Source organism: Lissotriton vulgaris, chromosome 1_1 (genome assembly GCF_964263255.1).
Source record: "Lissotriton vulgaris chromosome 1_1, aLisVul1.2, whole genome shotgun sequence".
NCBI lineage: Eukaryota > Metazoa > Chordata > Amphibia > Caudata > Salamandridae > Lissotriton > Lissotriton vulgaris.
The window spans coordinates 769,401,635-769,418,611 of record NC_141685.1 but is presented as its reverse complement, the minus strand read 5'-3'; the positions used below and the strand labels follow the sequence as shown (position 1 = coordinate 769,418,611).

The window sequence follows — 16,977 nt, the reverse complement described above, 5'->3', positions numbered from 1 at the left end:
TGAACATCAGCTGAAAATTCTGAAGTCTTTAACCAAGCAGCTCTTCTAGTGGCGATTGAAGACTCCATGATCCAAGCCACTAAATCTGCAGTATTGCCACTCTGTATAACCTGACGAGCTGCAGCCTGCGTGTCAGACACCACCCCATTAAAGTTCTTCCTATTCTCCTCAGGAAGCTTGGATGATAGCTGCTTAACTGTGTCCATCAAATCATGAGCATATCTGCCCAACAGACAAGTAGAATTTGTCGATTTCAGAGCCATACTAGCTGACGAAAACACTTAGCATTCTGATCCTGCTTTTTAGATTCCTTATCTCCAGGAACCTGGGGAAAAGCACCTGCCGATCTCTTCGAGCAAGCAGCCTGAACAACCAAACTTTCCGGTAAAGGATGGGAGGACAAGAACTCAGGATGCCACTCTAAAGCGTCTAGCAACTGATCTTGACACCGCAGGAGCAGTAAGAGGCCTATTCCAGACTTCCAATATAGGTTCAGTAAGAGCCTCAGTAAATGGAAGAGTTGGCTCAACCACAGATGACGGAGAATGGAGTACCTGAGTAAGGATGGAGTCATCTGCGGCGTACCACAGGGATCTTCTCTCAGCCCTACCCTCTTCAACGTCTACATGAGCCCCCTCGCAACCATCGCACATCAGCACAACCTCAACATCATCTCCTACGCTGATGACACTCAACTGATCCTCTCACTCAAAGACCCAACCACCGCCAAAACCAACCTCCATGAAGGGATGAAAGAAGTAGCCGAGTGGATGAAGCACAGCCATCTGAAACTGAACTCGGACAATACGGAAGTCCTCATCTTAGGTGCATCCCCTTCCGCCTGGGACGACTCTTGGTGGCCAACTGCCCTAGGAAAAGCTCCCATACCGACGGACCACGCACGGAACCTGGGCATCATCCTGGACTCCTCTCTTTCGATGACCAGACAAATCAACGCCGTCTCCTCGTCATGCTTCAACATCCTACGCATGCTCAAAAAAACATTTCGCTGGATCCCCACCGAAACAAGAAAAACGGTCACCCACGCACTGGTTACAAGCCGTCTGGACTACGGAAACACCGTTTATGCCGGCACCACCGCAATACTGCTGAAAAAACTCCAACGCATCCAAAACGCCTCAGCCAGACTTATACTAGACATCCCCCGCACAGACCACATCTCCGGCCACCTGAAAGACCTTCACTGGCTCCCCGTCAACAAAAGAATAACGTTCCGCCTCCTCACCCACGCACACAAAGCCCTCTACGAACTTGGACCTAATTGCCTCAACACGCGCCTTTCCTTCTACACTCCCACCCGCCAACTGCGTTCGTCCAACCAAGCCCTCGCCGCTGTGCCGCGCATCCACAAAGCCACCATGGGGGCGGAAGATCCTTCTCCTACTTAGCGGCCAAAACCTGGAACTCCCTTCCCATCCACCTCCGCATTACCCAAAACTACCTAGCCTTCAGAAAACGGCTTAAAACCTGGATATTCGATAGGTAAACCTCCCCCCCTCCCTCAAGCGCCTTGAGACCCTCTGGGTATGTAGTGCGCTATATAAATTCTGACTTGACTTGACCTCCACAGATGGTAAAGTTAGATTCAAAAGATCTGCAGCCTTCTTAATCACTACATGGTGGGGAACCACAACCCTAGAAGGAGCATCAGATACCGTAGGTAACCCCCATTCCGGTGAAAGCTCCAGACGACTTGCATCATGCAGATCTTCAAAGAAGTCATCTTGATCCTGAAGTTCACCTTCCTCTACCTCAGGCTCCTCATAATCCTTTTCCTCCATAAGGCGCTGAGCTCTAGGCCTCGACCATTCATACCGAACCGATGTCGCCGGATTCGGTAACGACTCAGATGGAGTCTGGGCCGGCGTCGAATGAGGAGCTGGAACAGCTGGAGTATGGGAAGCTGGAACCAGCGTCTAACCTGGATTTAGATCATGACTTTGCTCCGGAGCCGGCAAAGCCGTGAGGGGAGTCTACGACCTCTGTGGCGCCGAGCTATGCCTAGGTGGAATCGGCGTCGGCATAAATGGTAGAAAAGGCGCCGAAGCATAAGCTTGAGGCACAACCAGGTAAATGACAATGGACCCATGGGACCAGCCGGTGCACTAGAGGGATACGTTGCTCTCGCATAAACGCCATACATGGCGTTAAGAAAATGCTAAGGGTCCTGACCTGGACCAGGAATCTCAGGGTCCGAACCCACTGGCTGCTCCTGAGGAGGCTGTACCGGATTCAACGACTCCTGCTCCTCGGGTTGATGCACCGGAGTCGCCGAACCCTGAGTAACTTCAACTTCCTCTTCATCATGTACCGAAGACTGGTACGGATCCAGAGACTGATTAGATCCGGGATTCGGAGTTGGCTCTCGAGACTGCAAAGGCGAGGCTTCACCCTCAGGCTTACAAGCTGGAGAGGGAGACAACGTATCCTTATGACGTCTTCGAGAAGACTACTTCTTCAAGTCAGACTACCTGCCGGGTGTCTCGAACTGTGCTTCTTCCTTTTATGTTTCTTCTTCGATGAACCCGAAGCATGACCCGAAGAAGACTTTGAAGCAGACTCCAATCAGGACCTCTACCTCGCCTTCGACCTCAGACGTCTTGATCTTGACCTCGAAGTCTTGGCATCCTTACCCTTTATCTTGGCAAGAAGGAGTTTCGTCTCACGTTCTCGAAGAGCCTTCGGATTCATCTTTGAACAGGAACGACAGCCCTTGACGTCGTAATCAGAACACAGACACCATAAGCAGTCACCATGAGGATCGGTAATAGACATCATCCTGGCACATGAACCGCACTGCTTAAAGCCGGTCTTCGATGACATCAACGGAAGACAGCAACTCCAACAGATACAAAGAAAGACACAATAGCAACAAAGTTACTATCTGTAACACAGAAGATCCCAAGAAACTGTTAGCGTCGACGTCGCGGAAAAAAGGGATCTGATGTCATCACGCTGACGTAGGCCTAATAAGAAGTCGGTGACAGACGGAGTTGCGCGCGATGCCGTGCTCCAATGACGTCGTCCACGCCGGCGTGCTACAAAACAATTTTCCAAACATTGCTGACGCAGGGGGATATTCACAAGGTGAGGAATCCACTGGCAGATGTATCCATCAGAAGAGTCCATATGACGGGACCGTGACCTATCCCTCCGATGACGGGACGGTGTCGAAGACAGACGGTCACTCCGTGATCGAGGTCTCCCTCTGTACCGTGATCTAGACCTCGGGCAATCCACTGGCAGTACAGGAGGCGGGAGCTGCGGAGGCAGAACCGGAGTCCTAGGCTATCAAGGCCTCATAGGCGGTGACGGAAGGTGCGGCAGAGATGGAGGAGGCAGTTGTGGAAGTGGAGGAGGAGACGGAGGTGGAGAAGACGGAGGAGGCAAAGGAGGTAGCGGAGGAGGCTTCCTCTGAAGCAATGGCGGAGCCACTGGTGAAGGCGTAGGTGTCCTGGGGCTAGAAGGCCAATAAGTCCGAGAATACTCTGATTCCGAAGACCTAACCCCTCTCTTCTTCTGTGCAGGTCTTGAATAGGGTGCCCTGGAGGCAGACCTCTTTGCAGCCGAGCGTCGGTACCGCCACGACCGGGGACTAGTCAATGCAGAAGACAGGCTGACTACTGAGGCAGAGAACACCGTCCTGGCCCTTCAACGCCTCTTCGACGTCGACTTTTCCTTCCTCGACGTCGATCTCTTCGCCTTTCTGCTTCTTGAGGTCGATCTTTAAGACATCTAGGAACTCCTGGACGTCGACTTGTCTTTCCTGGATGTCGAGTCAACCTAAACGGCGGTGTTGCCTCGACGACGAGCGCCGGTGCCTTCTGGACTCATCTAGACATCGATGAGATGTCGACGCAGGTGAAGTCCTCGACGTCAACCTCGTCTGAGGTCTCAAAGTCCTTCCTCTCGAAGCCATCGACGTTGACGAGGACCGGTGCCTTTTCTCGGCCTTTTCTTGACTGGGGAGCCCACCAGAGGCCGAAGCACGGGCAGAGGACGATGACAGTCCCTCCATGCCCAGACCCACCTGGTTCTTAATGTCTGCTCTGATCCAGGCCTTGGAGACTAATCTTCTCCCGTCACGCAGGGTCCTCCTGGAGAAGGATTGACAAATCTCACAGGCTTCAGGGACATGGGAGGGAGACCGAGTATGCATACTCTGTGGGGTCAGATTTATCATTCTTCCTGGCACACTCAAGGCACTTGTCGAATAAAGCTGGCATATTCTACAGAAACAGTGGACAAAACTGGCAAAAAAACACAGCAAGAGGAAGACCCCAAACGACTTGAAAAGTGCCAAATATTGAAGAAATACCCAAAAAAGGAGAGCTCAATGCTCCAGGGTCCTGCTATCAGGAGCCGGAAAAAAGAACTAAAAGTAAAAGGACTTTGGCTTTGCATCCTGGGATACAGAGGGTCTCTGGAGAGTTCCTTAAAGGCACGGTATCCCTTTTCCAGACACATAATGGCAGAGTAGGGGGGCTTTTCTGTCCAACTCATCGCTATCATTTCATGGATTTTGGTGAAGGGGAGTTCTCTTTGAAGGAAACTTGGTAACATGTGTAAAACCTGACATTGCTGGCTATCCTTTTCACTGTTTAGATGAAGTGGTCGGCTGCATTATTTGTCTTGATTTTCTCTTAAGTGTCTATGCAGGACTGCAAAGACGACATTTTAAGAGATTTTTGATTGCTCCGGGGTCCACGCACATGGGCGGGACTATTCACTAGATTATGACTATACACAGAGATCCCCTACTACAGAACTGTCTCTTACTTGGAGCCAGTAAAGCTGCTTGAGCACAGCCTCCACTGACGCACGCCTTGGGAAGATTCAGTATGAGCCGGGCCGCAGCATTCTGCAGGGTTGATCCTGTTCTGTGCTCCTCCAAGAAACAAGACATTACAGTAGTCAAGCCCTACCACCATCAAGCCCTTAGCACTAAGTCCAAAACACTTTCCTGACGAAAGACAGCTTTTCATCCACCTAAATGCAGAGATTCTTTACTTTGGGTTCGGAGTAAGGTACTAGACCCAGTTCCTTTAGCCACCATTCAGTTGACCAGATATTTGAATGGTTGCACAAAGAAAGAATCTATCTTTCCAGCATTGAGCTGTAATATACATTTATGCATATCAAAATAACCACGGTAAAACAACTAAGGCCAGAAGAGCACCTCTGGATTACATGGAATTTTGCATGCTAGCATTTCAGCTACATTTAATGCCCCTAATTACACCTGTTGCTCATATTTGTGTTCAAATATTTGATGTGGTCTTCATTGTCCTCCTGTTGCGTGTTTATCTAGGTTCCTGATCGATACTGTGACCTTATGCCCCTATTCGGCTATAAATCCATTTATTCCCTATATTGGCATAACCGTTCAAGTGCGATATTCAGAAAGTCATCTCTGGCCTCACACGAACAGAGCCACATTCCAGCATAGTTCTCTGCCACTTCCTTTGCAACCAATTAGTGCAATGACAGAGCAGAAGTCACTATCTGATATTCCTAGATTAACACTCCGAGTTCTTCAACAAGATAAAAACTCAGCAAACCTGGAAATCCCCGCTTGCTGTGTTTTGATTAGTAATGGAACTCTAATGAGCAACTGATAGCTCTCACTTCCTAGTGACATCTTTAATTGACGTCTTATGTCCAGCAAACTTACGTCAAACCAGGCACCTGTCAGGTATAAATATTACCAACGTTGCCTTAAGCAATTGCTGGTGTCCCATCGCTGTTGTGTAGGCTGTTGTCGCCTGCCTGTTGCTAGCGGTCTGAAGCTAGCACCCTGTTGCTGCAGCCTGCTGCCCGTCGCCTGAAGCTGCTGATACCATTATCGCTGCTAAAGCGCGAACGATGGTGTGGTGTAACTAGGAGCTGAACAGCCGTCCCTCTGCGAAGAGCCCAGCAGATGCCAAGCTGCCCGCGGACGCTGTCCCCCCCTCCTTCTCCTTGACGCGCTAAAGAGAGACGCTGCCTTTCTCGTGCAGAGAAATCCAGCTCCAGCGTTTCTAGTCTGCCCTCGCGGGTGACTGGGATACCGAGTTTCCCCTGAAGGAGATACCAGACCTCCATCATTCTATTCCAGAGGTATGGTGTTGACTAAACCCTTAGAGAGAATTCTTGAAGCAAACCTTGGCAAAACCAACTTAACTTAAAGCTACTTACTTACTCCCCTCCCAAGTATTAGGCTTAGGTCAGGTACACTGGGGTAGGCGTAGTTAGAAGCACCAGTTGAGTATTTTAGCCTAATGTATGACTGTATATATGTTTTATTACTTTTAAACCATTGTATGGCTAAGAAACCATATCAATGCTTTTACAGTATTATTTCGCAATACTTATCTTACTGTACGTACTTTTTAATAACAAGTCTTGCAATTGTGGCAATTCATTTCTCTTGTACGAGAAGAAAGACTGTTCAATAAATGTTAACCTTTTATTGACAAACGCCCGTCTCTCTATTCTCTACATATTGTGAAAGTAAACTGCACTAACCTGACTGAGTGAAATATATGTCTATTGTTTCACACAACCCTAGAGATTGACTCTTAATCTGATGAGCAAAGTTGTCATGTTGCACGGTTGTTGGAAAGCTGAATCCTTTCTTGTCTGTGCCAGGGAAGCTGATCACTTCCTATGCAGAGAAGAAAGTTTCCAGTGACCTCTGAGCTAGTTGGTTACACACCCAATTAAGTTTAGCATAGTCAGTGGAGGCCTGGAAGATCCGCACTTCTACGTCGATACTACTGTTTATGTTATTCCAATGCGCAGGGCCTAGTGGGAAACTAGGAACTACACTCCCTTTTCAAATCATCACAGCAAATAAGGATTGGGGAGTTCCTAAATGCTGAGCAGACACAGACTTCAATTACTTAATGATCTGGTGGTGGCCCCTTATTGGATGTCAAGTTCAATGTAAGAAATAACTAAATATTATATGTATGATTCCAGAGGAGCAGGTTTAAGATTTAACAGTGCCCTTGGAGCGACTGCTTTTGCAGTCACTGGCATTTAATCCGCTAGTAAAGTACAGTTGCAAATATAGATTAATAGCACCACTTGTGTCATGAGGGATTTAATGCTTGAAGTAGCAAGATTTTTCTGTCTCAAGTTGGAACCCCAATAACAGCAGAAAAAGAGTCAACATAATTTTTGCTCGAGTAGAAAGCATTTGCACACTTTTTTCATCGGGCATGAGTTCAGGAAGGGAATCAAAGGCAGCATTGATGTCTCAGCTCAAGCTCAATCACCATTTTTGACATTTATCTGGAATGCCTAATCTTTTCTACCAAACTTTTTGCCACATTTCAGTGGCAAAAAGCACTTCATATGTTTCAATTAAAAAGCACAGCGATCTCTTTTGGAATTTTTAACCAGATGCCTCTAGGATTTTTTTTCCTTAATGTCTTTGGCCTTAACGGCCTATTTGTTTTGGGCACAGAAAACAAGAGTAGCTTCAGTAAACTAAGTTAAAACCTGCCTCAGTTTGTTCACAACATGGTTCCATTTCTGGATACCCTCCAAATATAAAATCTATTGTGCCTATGCTACCTCGGTCTGCTCCTATCTTGAAGTTATGCCATTAGTGCAAAAGCATACCTACGGCTACCTCTGATCCTAAGGTAGGACTCTCAAATTGGATAGATGCCACACCATAAAATGACCAGCCTGTTTCAGTCACTTGTGACTCGCAGAAATTCACAGCTGAAACCCTCCAATAAAGCCAGTTGCTGATGTGTTTTCTGCAACAGAAGTAAAAGCTTCAAGGACACAAAGTGTGATTGAACTCTGACAAAGCAGTACAGAATTTATCACCCGTGTGTTTAACTGTTGACAGTGCGCCTCATAGCAATGCAGTCGATGCAGTCTCTTTTCAATCTACATGTACAGCAGTTTTATTTTGAAGGAGGCAATCTCCTGACAAGTATTTTTCACTTTCATTGAAGCTCCTAAGAGGAGCTAAACCTGGATGGGCGGTGCAGACTATGGATGATGTTGAACAATTCAAATGGTACAATATTCCCTAAAATAAATTTTGTTTGGTAGCCATTTTTCTTCTGGGGTACCCCAATTCAATTGAAGTTACTTTTTTTTGTAACGAATGAATCTGTAACTGCAATATTAACAAATCTTACAGCTGCGGAGCATAAGCTATGAAAAAGGGTTGAAACTGACCACTTGTGACAGGGAGTGCAAAATTGATTTTGGGAGTGACACATGGGCAAGACCCTGCCATCCAAGGTGAATTTTTCTTTGTTGTAGTTTTGAAGTGTAGGAACATCCTAAAGAAAGTATCACTCTTACGTGATGAAATCAAATAATTTGTTTTTTGTTTTTTAGAATTTAAGATTAACACCGGTTTTTAGTACTCGAGAGCAACACCGGTTTTTAGTACTCGAGAGCAACACCGGTTTTCAGTACTCGAGAGCAAGTGTTCTACAAATGTCCATACTGTTTGCGCCAAAGTTCACGCTATGTGCAAACAAAAGGTTCTGCAGCTAAGTAACTCTTACCATCTCCTTTCCCACCTGGCTTGGTACTGGCCCACGATTTAGGAACAGCAGGTACCTCTGGTGGAACGGGGAGGAGGGGTTTTGGTGGCGGTGGTGGTGATGGTGGAGGTGGCGGTGGAGGTGAAGGTGGTGCCTCTGTCAGTCTAGAAGAAAAGGGGAAAAGCAAATCATGAACCAGATTCTGTATATACCCAATGTAAACTGGAGTTCGATTGTTCTGCTTTCATTCAGTGAATGTCATCAATCACAAATGTATACAGACTGCATTCGAAAAACAGAGCAGCCTGAACACAGGAGCATTCACAGGTTGCCATTACTTTAGAATACAATGACAAATAAGGAAGACAGAAAACACTACTGTACAAGCTGCAAAAATAAGACTGCCTACACCAGGTTTTTTTATGGAAAGTTTGCTATATAATTTATCACTTTAGTAGATACATGAAGACTATTTCTAAACTGCCTTCCCATTTAGTTGTACAAGACCACTAATCCAAGGGGATAAAAAGGGTAAATTGCAACTTTCAACTACTGTTTTACAAATATTCATTCAGAAAGTCATAAGGCTGTGGCTTAGTTAAATGCATCAGTGCTAAAGCAGGCATGGAAAGGTGTTGCAGACTTTGTTGGAGGGGCGAGAGTACATTCAGAGATATGTACTTCTCCTGCAGTAACACAAATTGCCTAGCTTATCCTCAAATCAAAGCATGTCCTGCTTTGGAATTTTCTGCACACCTGCCATACGAATACCAAGTTGTTAGATGGAGCTGAAATTCAAAGAGACCCTTATTAACAATCAATCCGCTCTGCAATTATCAGAATTGTCCAATGTCCCTTTGCACAGATCTTGCCCATATCAGTTTTCAATAGCAGTATACAGTACTGAGGATGAATCCATGATTACAACCACACTTCTACCAAGATACTGTTGAAATGGCCCTTTCTGCAGGGTCACCTCCAACTGTTTACCTTCCTCCTGTCCATTTTGCTGAATTCGTTTTTTTGGGCTTTAGGAGTCTGGGCACTTTACCACTGCTAACCAGTGCTAAAGTGCATGTGCTCTCTGCTTAAAACATGGTAACATTGGCCTAACCGTAAATGACATTTAATTTACCTATAATTCCCTAGAAAATACAACTATATGTGCCAAGGGCTTGCAAATTAAATGCTACTAGTGTGCCTGCCTCACTGACTGTGCGACCCACTTAAGTAGCCATTTAAACAGGTAGTCGGCCTGCCGCTGCAGAGCCTGTGTGTGCAGTTATACGATCTTGTGAAATTGGCATTTAAAACCCCTTGTCAATCCTTAAACTCCACTTTTATTACATACAAGTCACACTGAAGGTAGGCCCTAGGTGTAGCCCATAGGGCGGGGTAAGGTGTAAGTAAAAAGGCATGATATATACTTTTTAGCTTTACATGTCCAAATTCATTTTTCACTACTTTGAGGCCTACCCCTTAATAGGGTAACATTGGTGATTTCTTATTACATCTAATTAGAATAATTCATGATTAGAAAATGTCAGGATTGGTGCATATGGTTTTGTAATTAATGCTTTTTACTGTTAAATTTGGATTTATAATTACAACTATAAAAATGCTACTTTTAGAAAGGTAGCTTTTTTCTGCCCTTATGCTCTGTGTTCCTGCTGTCTGTCTCCTGGAATATGTGACAGATGGGCCTTGTGCATTCCCTGTTGACAGCCACACTAGGGAGCTTAAGTGTGAATGATGGGCCATCAGCATCCGGATGGCTATCCTGAGCAGGATGGGAGGGTGAAACAGGGCACAATCTCACACTTACACCTGAATGGGCTGTGTCCTGTCACCACACAAAGAACTTCTTAATCCCCTGTAGTGACTTGGGAGCCAGGAAAGGAAGGACCTCTGTGTACTTCAAAGCCCCTCACTGAAGTCTCTCCCACTTCAAAGGCACCACTGTGTATAAGAACTGGACTTCTGACCCTACCAACTCCGCGCACTTCTGGACCTGTGGATACTCTGCCAAGAGGAAGGACTGCTGTGCTGCTGAAGGACTGCCACTCTGCTGGACTGCAACAATACCATTTATAGAGACTTTTTGTAATTGGAGTCTGTAAAAAGTGTTCCAGGACTATAAAAACACACAAAGATTTTTATTTTAGAATTAGTAATGAAGACTCGATCGCAAAGCATACCTTGGTACTATTATCTGGTAGAATGCTTAACAGGCTTCACATGAAAAGGAGTCATTTGCGCATCAATCCCAGAAGCAAGCTCTCAAACTCAGAAGAGAAAGGAAGCGAGACAGACCGGGAAGAAGTATGCCTAATGGTGCACTCTGGCAGGATAATACTTGTGTGCCATTATTGTTCCAACCTTAAAATGCTGGAAGGATTGCAAATGTAGAAGGCCATAAGAGCTTAGGCCCTTGCTCACATACAACAAACGTGACTGCTGTGGATAAACCAAAGGTAGGAAAAAATACCAATTTAGAGTTCACAGAGTTACATTCTCAGCACTGCTATATTTAGGTTAGAAGTTTGGATTATTCCCAGACATCAAGCTGGGAGTTCTCTGTAGGAAATGATAACAGACCTGTATTCCAAGGTAGCAACCGACAAAACAGAAAAACAGTTCAACTATAAGCAGCCCATCCACTTCTATTAATGACCGCTAATCAGGTGGAGGGAGCCCAGAGGTCCAATCCTCCCCAACAGCACCAACTGTTACATTTTAGTAGTTTGTCTCATGAAGTTATGGGAAACCTGAAACAGGAAGGAGAATGTGTGCGCGTGAAGGATTAGTTACTTACCTGTAATCCTAGTTCTTATCTAGGGGTATATTTAAAGTCATAATCTATGAATAATCCCTACCCATGTGCGGGATCCCAGAGCATTTAGAAAATACATATATATACACATATATGCATATGTGAAAACATACATGCAGCCGAAAATATTTTTAAAATGTAAAGATGTTGAAAGGACATAGGTTTGCATAGTAGCACCTATACTCTCCCATCCCCTAAGGAAGAAAGAGAGCAGTAAACATTTGCCATACAACAATGCATTATTGCCATAGAAAAACAATTGCAGGCATTTGCCAGTAGCCTGCAGCACCGACACCTTGCCTTTAAGGCATTAGAGTAGGGGTACCGTACCTTTAAGACCTGTAGGCGACCCCCTGCTCCCATGATGCACCACAGATGGCAGTTAGGTCAGTTCTTTTTGGAGGTGCATAAACACCTGAGTAAATCCGTAAGTAACATACCATAACTTTGCAGTAATGCTCGTCCGGGGAGGTGGGTGGGTCGCTTATGACTTTGATGAGTATACCCCTGGATGAGAACTAGGATTACAGGTAAGTAACTAATCCTTCTCATCTAGTGGATACTTATCCATAGTCATAATCTATGAATAGATTAGCAAAACCATACGCAAAGTCTTGCGGGCGAGCAATCAAGTATACAGCAAAAACATGAATCAACATCACATTTATAATGCAGTTATGCAAACAAATTACTTAAAGAGGCCTGTCCCACTTGGGCATCGGCCTGTGCATCTGTATCTAGGCAATAATGGCGCGTAAAGGTATGTGCTGAACCCCATGTAGCCGCCTTACAAATCTCAGATATTGGAATGTTGCAAAGGAGAGGTGTAGTAGAAGCTTTCCCTCTAGTAGAGTGTGCGTGAGGTTTGCCCTGCAAAGCTTTGTCAGCTAATTGGCAAGACAGAGCTATACAGGAGACGATCGATCTTGAAATAGATCTTTTTGAAGCCGACAGACCGGTATTAGTTGACCCATAATTAACAAAGAACCGATCAGACTTCTTAAGTGGAAGAGTTTTAGCCAGGTAAAATTTCAAAACCCTCCGGAGATCTAGAGAGAGTTGATGTAAATAATTAATTTACTCTCTTAATTTCTATGCAGATAAGTACTTAATCAATAATAACTCAATCGAAATGAAGGAAAACAGAGTCCGTGGTGTAAGAGTTTCTAAGGGTTTTATTCCTCATAAAGGAATCAGGATATCATGTTCTGACCACCACACAGGATGTCAGAAGGGATAGATGAGCGCGCCGTCGTTTATTGACAATACATAGCTTATATACTTGATTTACATCATAATGTTCAATGTAAGAGGCGTAACAGCTGAGAGAAGACAAGATAACAGTATACACGTGGTGCTAGTACATCATCAAGAGGCGTAAACTAGGCGTGAACTAGGGTGTGTGCTAGAAACGTCACTGATAGGTGACGCAAGTGGGTGGCACCAAGGGGTGGTGCTAACAGAATGTTGCAATGTCAGCAGAAATCGGAAGCTTGGATGCGCGCGCAGCTGCATGACGTGTGATAGACGGGGTGCAGGGGACTTGACATTTACACTGGCGGAAAGAGACAGAAGTCTGGCATGTCAGATCAACTTGTGCTTCTATCATATCTGATATCTGATGTTTAGGAACTAAGCTATCTGGGCAGAAAGGTCTCTAGAGCAGAAGCTATTCTATACTTGCTGTGAGTGCGTGTATAAGCGCCTGAGTGTCTGTATGAGAAGCGTGGGGGCATGGGGCCTTCCATGGAAGCATGGCAACAGAGGCTATGAATTACTTGCATAAAGACAGGTCGGCCCTTTAGCCCTGTAGCTGAGGAAGGATGTTTACTGAAGCTAGCAGGCTGGAATGTATCTTCGGGGAGGAAAACAGATAACTCGAAGATTATAGTCAATCTTGGCAGGCAGCAGGCTGAGCTGAGCACGGAGGGCCGCGCTAGAAGTAAGTCAGAGTTCACGGGTACGGGGGCTGCTTGGGCAGAGGCCCTCGCAGTCAGAAGCCAGAAAAGAGGCTCGGTGGCAGAGATTCAGGGCCTACTTTCAGCCAGGCTGAAAAACGTAGGAGTACACTTCAAAAAGACGTTGGCATAGCATACTTAGGAACGGACCATCAAACCCATTCATGGTGGGTCTGAAAGAGGACAAGTTAACGTTGGACGCAAATGTATTTGCGTCTTCATAGCTGGTACAGGAGGGAAGTTACATGCACTTTTAACTCGTACATGGAGTCGGTGGGGTACTCGCTAGGGAACACAACATGACCATAAAATTTATATTACCTCATTCCCTCCTTGTTCCCTACGGACCCTTCATGATATATCGATCCTCATAAATCGATCAGTTTGTTCTTGTAACATTATATGTTCGTCTTTCTTTCTTTGACTGTTTGAGAGGCAACTGGAATGCTCAATGCAGGATGTGGCACACAGTCCACATATCGCTGGCCCACACTGCAGGCACAGGCAACAACTGAATACTATAACAAGGCCAATGCCTAGGAAGGATAAGATCTTCCATCCCCAAGCTGTTAACGTAGTCCAGAACCAACCGGACCAAGTCCAGGTGCCTGGATTCTGATGTATCTGATTTGCAATTTTATGTAAACGGGTGATAGCTTGATAGACAGATGGTGCGTTTTGTGGAATGAAAACACAGCAACTTGACCCGATGACCTTACAGGCTCCACCTCTATCTGCCAAGATGACGTCAATCACAAGGCGATTTTGAAGGACAACAGTCCGTATAGCAGACTGCTCCTCTGTTAAGTTACCTAGAGCGGAGGCAGTTTCGTTCACTACTGCTTCGAGTGTTCTCGTTAATCTGCGTATTAATTTACTGTTTTGGACAGGCCCTAGGAAGAAAAAGAATCCTTTATTGAAATCAGTGTACTGTTCCCATGCCGTTTCTGTGTAGTCGACAAGGGGAATATCTCTTTTGGGTCTATTCGGTGCTAGATTCGTATTTCTATGGTAATCAGGGGGAGCTAGAAAAACAGGTGGCAGGAGGAAGGCAATGTAACAGGTACCATCCCAATCTGGAGGCAAACGTATGTATGCGGTATGACCACAAACAAAGTAGGAATGACTGATAGCTTTAAAGGACGATTTACCATGGTCACTGAACTCGACCACAGTAGTGCATTTACTATGACCTACGTGTACTGAACCTTTCTTGCTAACACATAATTCACCTGTGACTGGTAGTACTAACATATGGGGCAGAACTGGAGCAGTTTCAGATTCAACAGTGAGGATCATAAGGCTAATTGTGTAATTACCTAATCCATATACTTCATTTTCTAGATCAGTTCCTATTCGAGTGGGAAGTCCCTCTTTATCAGGATAACAGACGTTGAGCAGGACTAAGTTCAAGTTTCCCCAAACCCAGCCCCCATCGAAAACAGCAATATCAGGATCTAAAGAATTAATTATTTTAAACCATGCTCCACAGGAGCCATTGTGAGTGAATGGGTACGGAAAGAGAGGCAGAGCTCCCTTGTAATTCTGGTAGGGAGGGAGTCGGCCACATATCCAACAGTCTGTAGCATTATTTGTCTGATGGGAATGGTGTAACATACTAATGAATGTATTGTTGCGCAGCGCAAGTCTGTAAGAGAGTTCATGTGCGGGAAGTTCACTAAAAGTGTGTTCAGCAGAGACATTGTAAGCAGATTGTTCACGCCTGAAAATAGGCCAGTACATAGGAAGCAGAATGCTGGCAATAATAATTAGAATACTCAGAATAAACATGATTATTAGTGTCACTATGCAGTGGCTACGAAGTGATTTGCAATATGTTCTTCTCTTTTCCTCTCTCTCTCTAACTCGATCTAGGGGATACATGTCAGAAACTATTTAACCGATTCACCTAGGGGAGGACTTAAACAATTAAACTGTCTGACTTGCTAGATCGAAGCTTCATACGGTAAAGTTCTTGAGGAGTCTTTTCTCTTTTAGGCACAGTAACGTCTTGTGCTTCAACACAGTCTTTGGTGGGGGTGGACGAGTCAGAGTCCTGTTTCAGTCCGTTTTTTTAGTTCATTGCATAGTTTGATGTGACTCGTGTGGACCCACCCCTTTCTCCCCTCGATTTTCACGGCGGTCCTGGTGGTAAGCAGAACGGTCTTTGGAGACTTCCAGCGGGGCTCCAGCGGACTTTTCCGGTCGAAATTCCGGACGAGTACCAGGTCCCCTGGACGGACCTCATGCGCCTTTACATCGGTGTTGTCAGGGAAGGCTGCGGCAACCTGTGAACGACATGATTGGAGTGCAGACATCAAGGAGGCAAGGTAATCTGTCAACATGTTACAATCAATATCAGTGATCTTTTTCGGAACGGGCGTCCCCCACATATTCGGCGGTCTGCCAAAGACCACTTCGTACGGGGATAGCCCTGATCTCGAGTGGGCGACCATTCTCATGTAGAATAGTGCCACGGGCAGGGCGACTATCCAGTCGACCCCTTTTTCCTGACAGATCTTGGCAAGACGGATTTTTAGTGTCTGATTATGCCTTTCTACAAGGCCAGCTGCTTCGGGATGTCGGACACAGTGGAACCTCCACTGATATCCTAGCAAGAGGGAAACTTGTCTCATCAGCTCGGACGAGAACGGCTGTCCGTTATCTGAATACACGACACGGGGCAAACCGTACCGTGGGAAGAATTCACGAACCAACTGTCTGGCAGTGGTCGGAGCAGTGTAGTCTGGGACTGGGTATGCTTCGGTCCAGCGGGACAGAGCACAAACAATTACAAGGACATACTTAAATCCTCTACAGCTATTCATCTGGATATAATCCATCTGGAGGACTTCAAAAGGGTGATCGGGAGGATGAAATCCACCTTGCTCAACAGGGACACTTTTACCTGGATTGAACTGACAACAGATCATGCAAGTACGCACTTTCTGTTTTGCTGCTGCTCGTAAGTGTTTGTTGTACCAGAGATTCTGTAAACTGTCTAACATGGCTTTCTCTCCAAGATGGGCAGGACTATGTGCTGTATTTATCATGACTTGAACCATTGAGTCGGGGAGAAACCATATAGATTTTCCCTTCGTCACCCAACCTTGATCTGTCTGAATCCCTCCTAGTTCAGTCCATTTCTTTATCTCCTCTGGAGTAGCATGTGTCTGGATATCAATTACATCTAGGGCGGGATCTCTAACTGCCATACACTGGGTCTGGACTATTGTCTTTGTCACATCAGTAGTCTGGGTGTGAGTCAGTGCTGTATGTTTTGCTGTCTGGTCTGCCAGGTCGTTACCCTGGGAAACAGAATCTGTGACTTTAGTATGTGCCTTACACTTCATGACTGATATGCCCGAGGGCAAATGTATTGCTTCTAACAGTGCTTGAATGAGGGGGCCATGTTGGATCTTGGCCCCATGGGAAGTCAGAAAACCTCGTTCTTGCCAGAGGACTCCGAAGTCGTGTACAACTCCGAAGGCATAGCGGGAATCTGTGTATATGTTAACATTTCTGTTCTTGGCTAGAATACAGGCTCGAGTCAGAGCGATGAGCTCTGCCGCTTGAGCAGACAGTGTGTCAATACGATGTGTTTCTTTAATTTCAGTTTCAGTGGTCACGGCGTACGCGGCCACTAATTCTCCTGTACTTG

At 45.7% G+C, this 16,977-nt stretch overlaps 1 protein-coding gene across 3 annotated transcripts in view; it reads right to left on the bottom strand.

Annotated features, from left to right (window-relative positions):
• The window catches only part of PRRC2C (proline rich coiled-coil 2C), a 1,200,196-nt gene that overhangs the window by 1,067,693 nt on the left and 115,526 nt on the right, over positions 1 to 16,977 (bottom strand). For 2 of the 3 annotated variants that reach the window (XM_086955980.1, XM_086955997.1), the window contains exon 4: positions 8,547 to 8,689. In XM_086955980.1, the coding sequence (XP_086812106.1) occupies positions 8,547 to 8,689 (143 nt within the window). The remainder of the gene's footprint in view (positions 1 to 8,546; positions 8,690 to 16,977) is intronic. The other variant, XM_086955989.1, reaches the window with a different exon arrangement.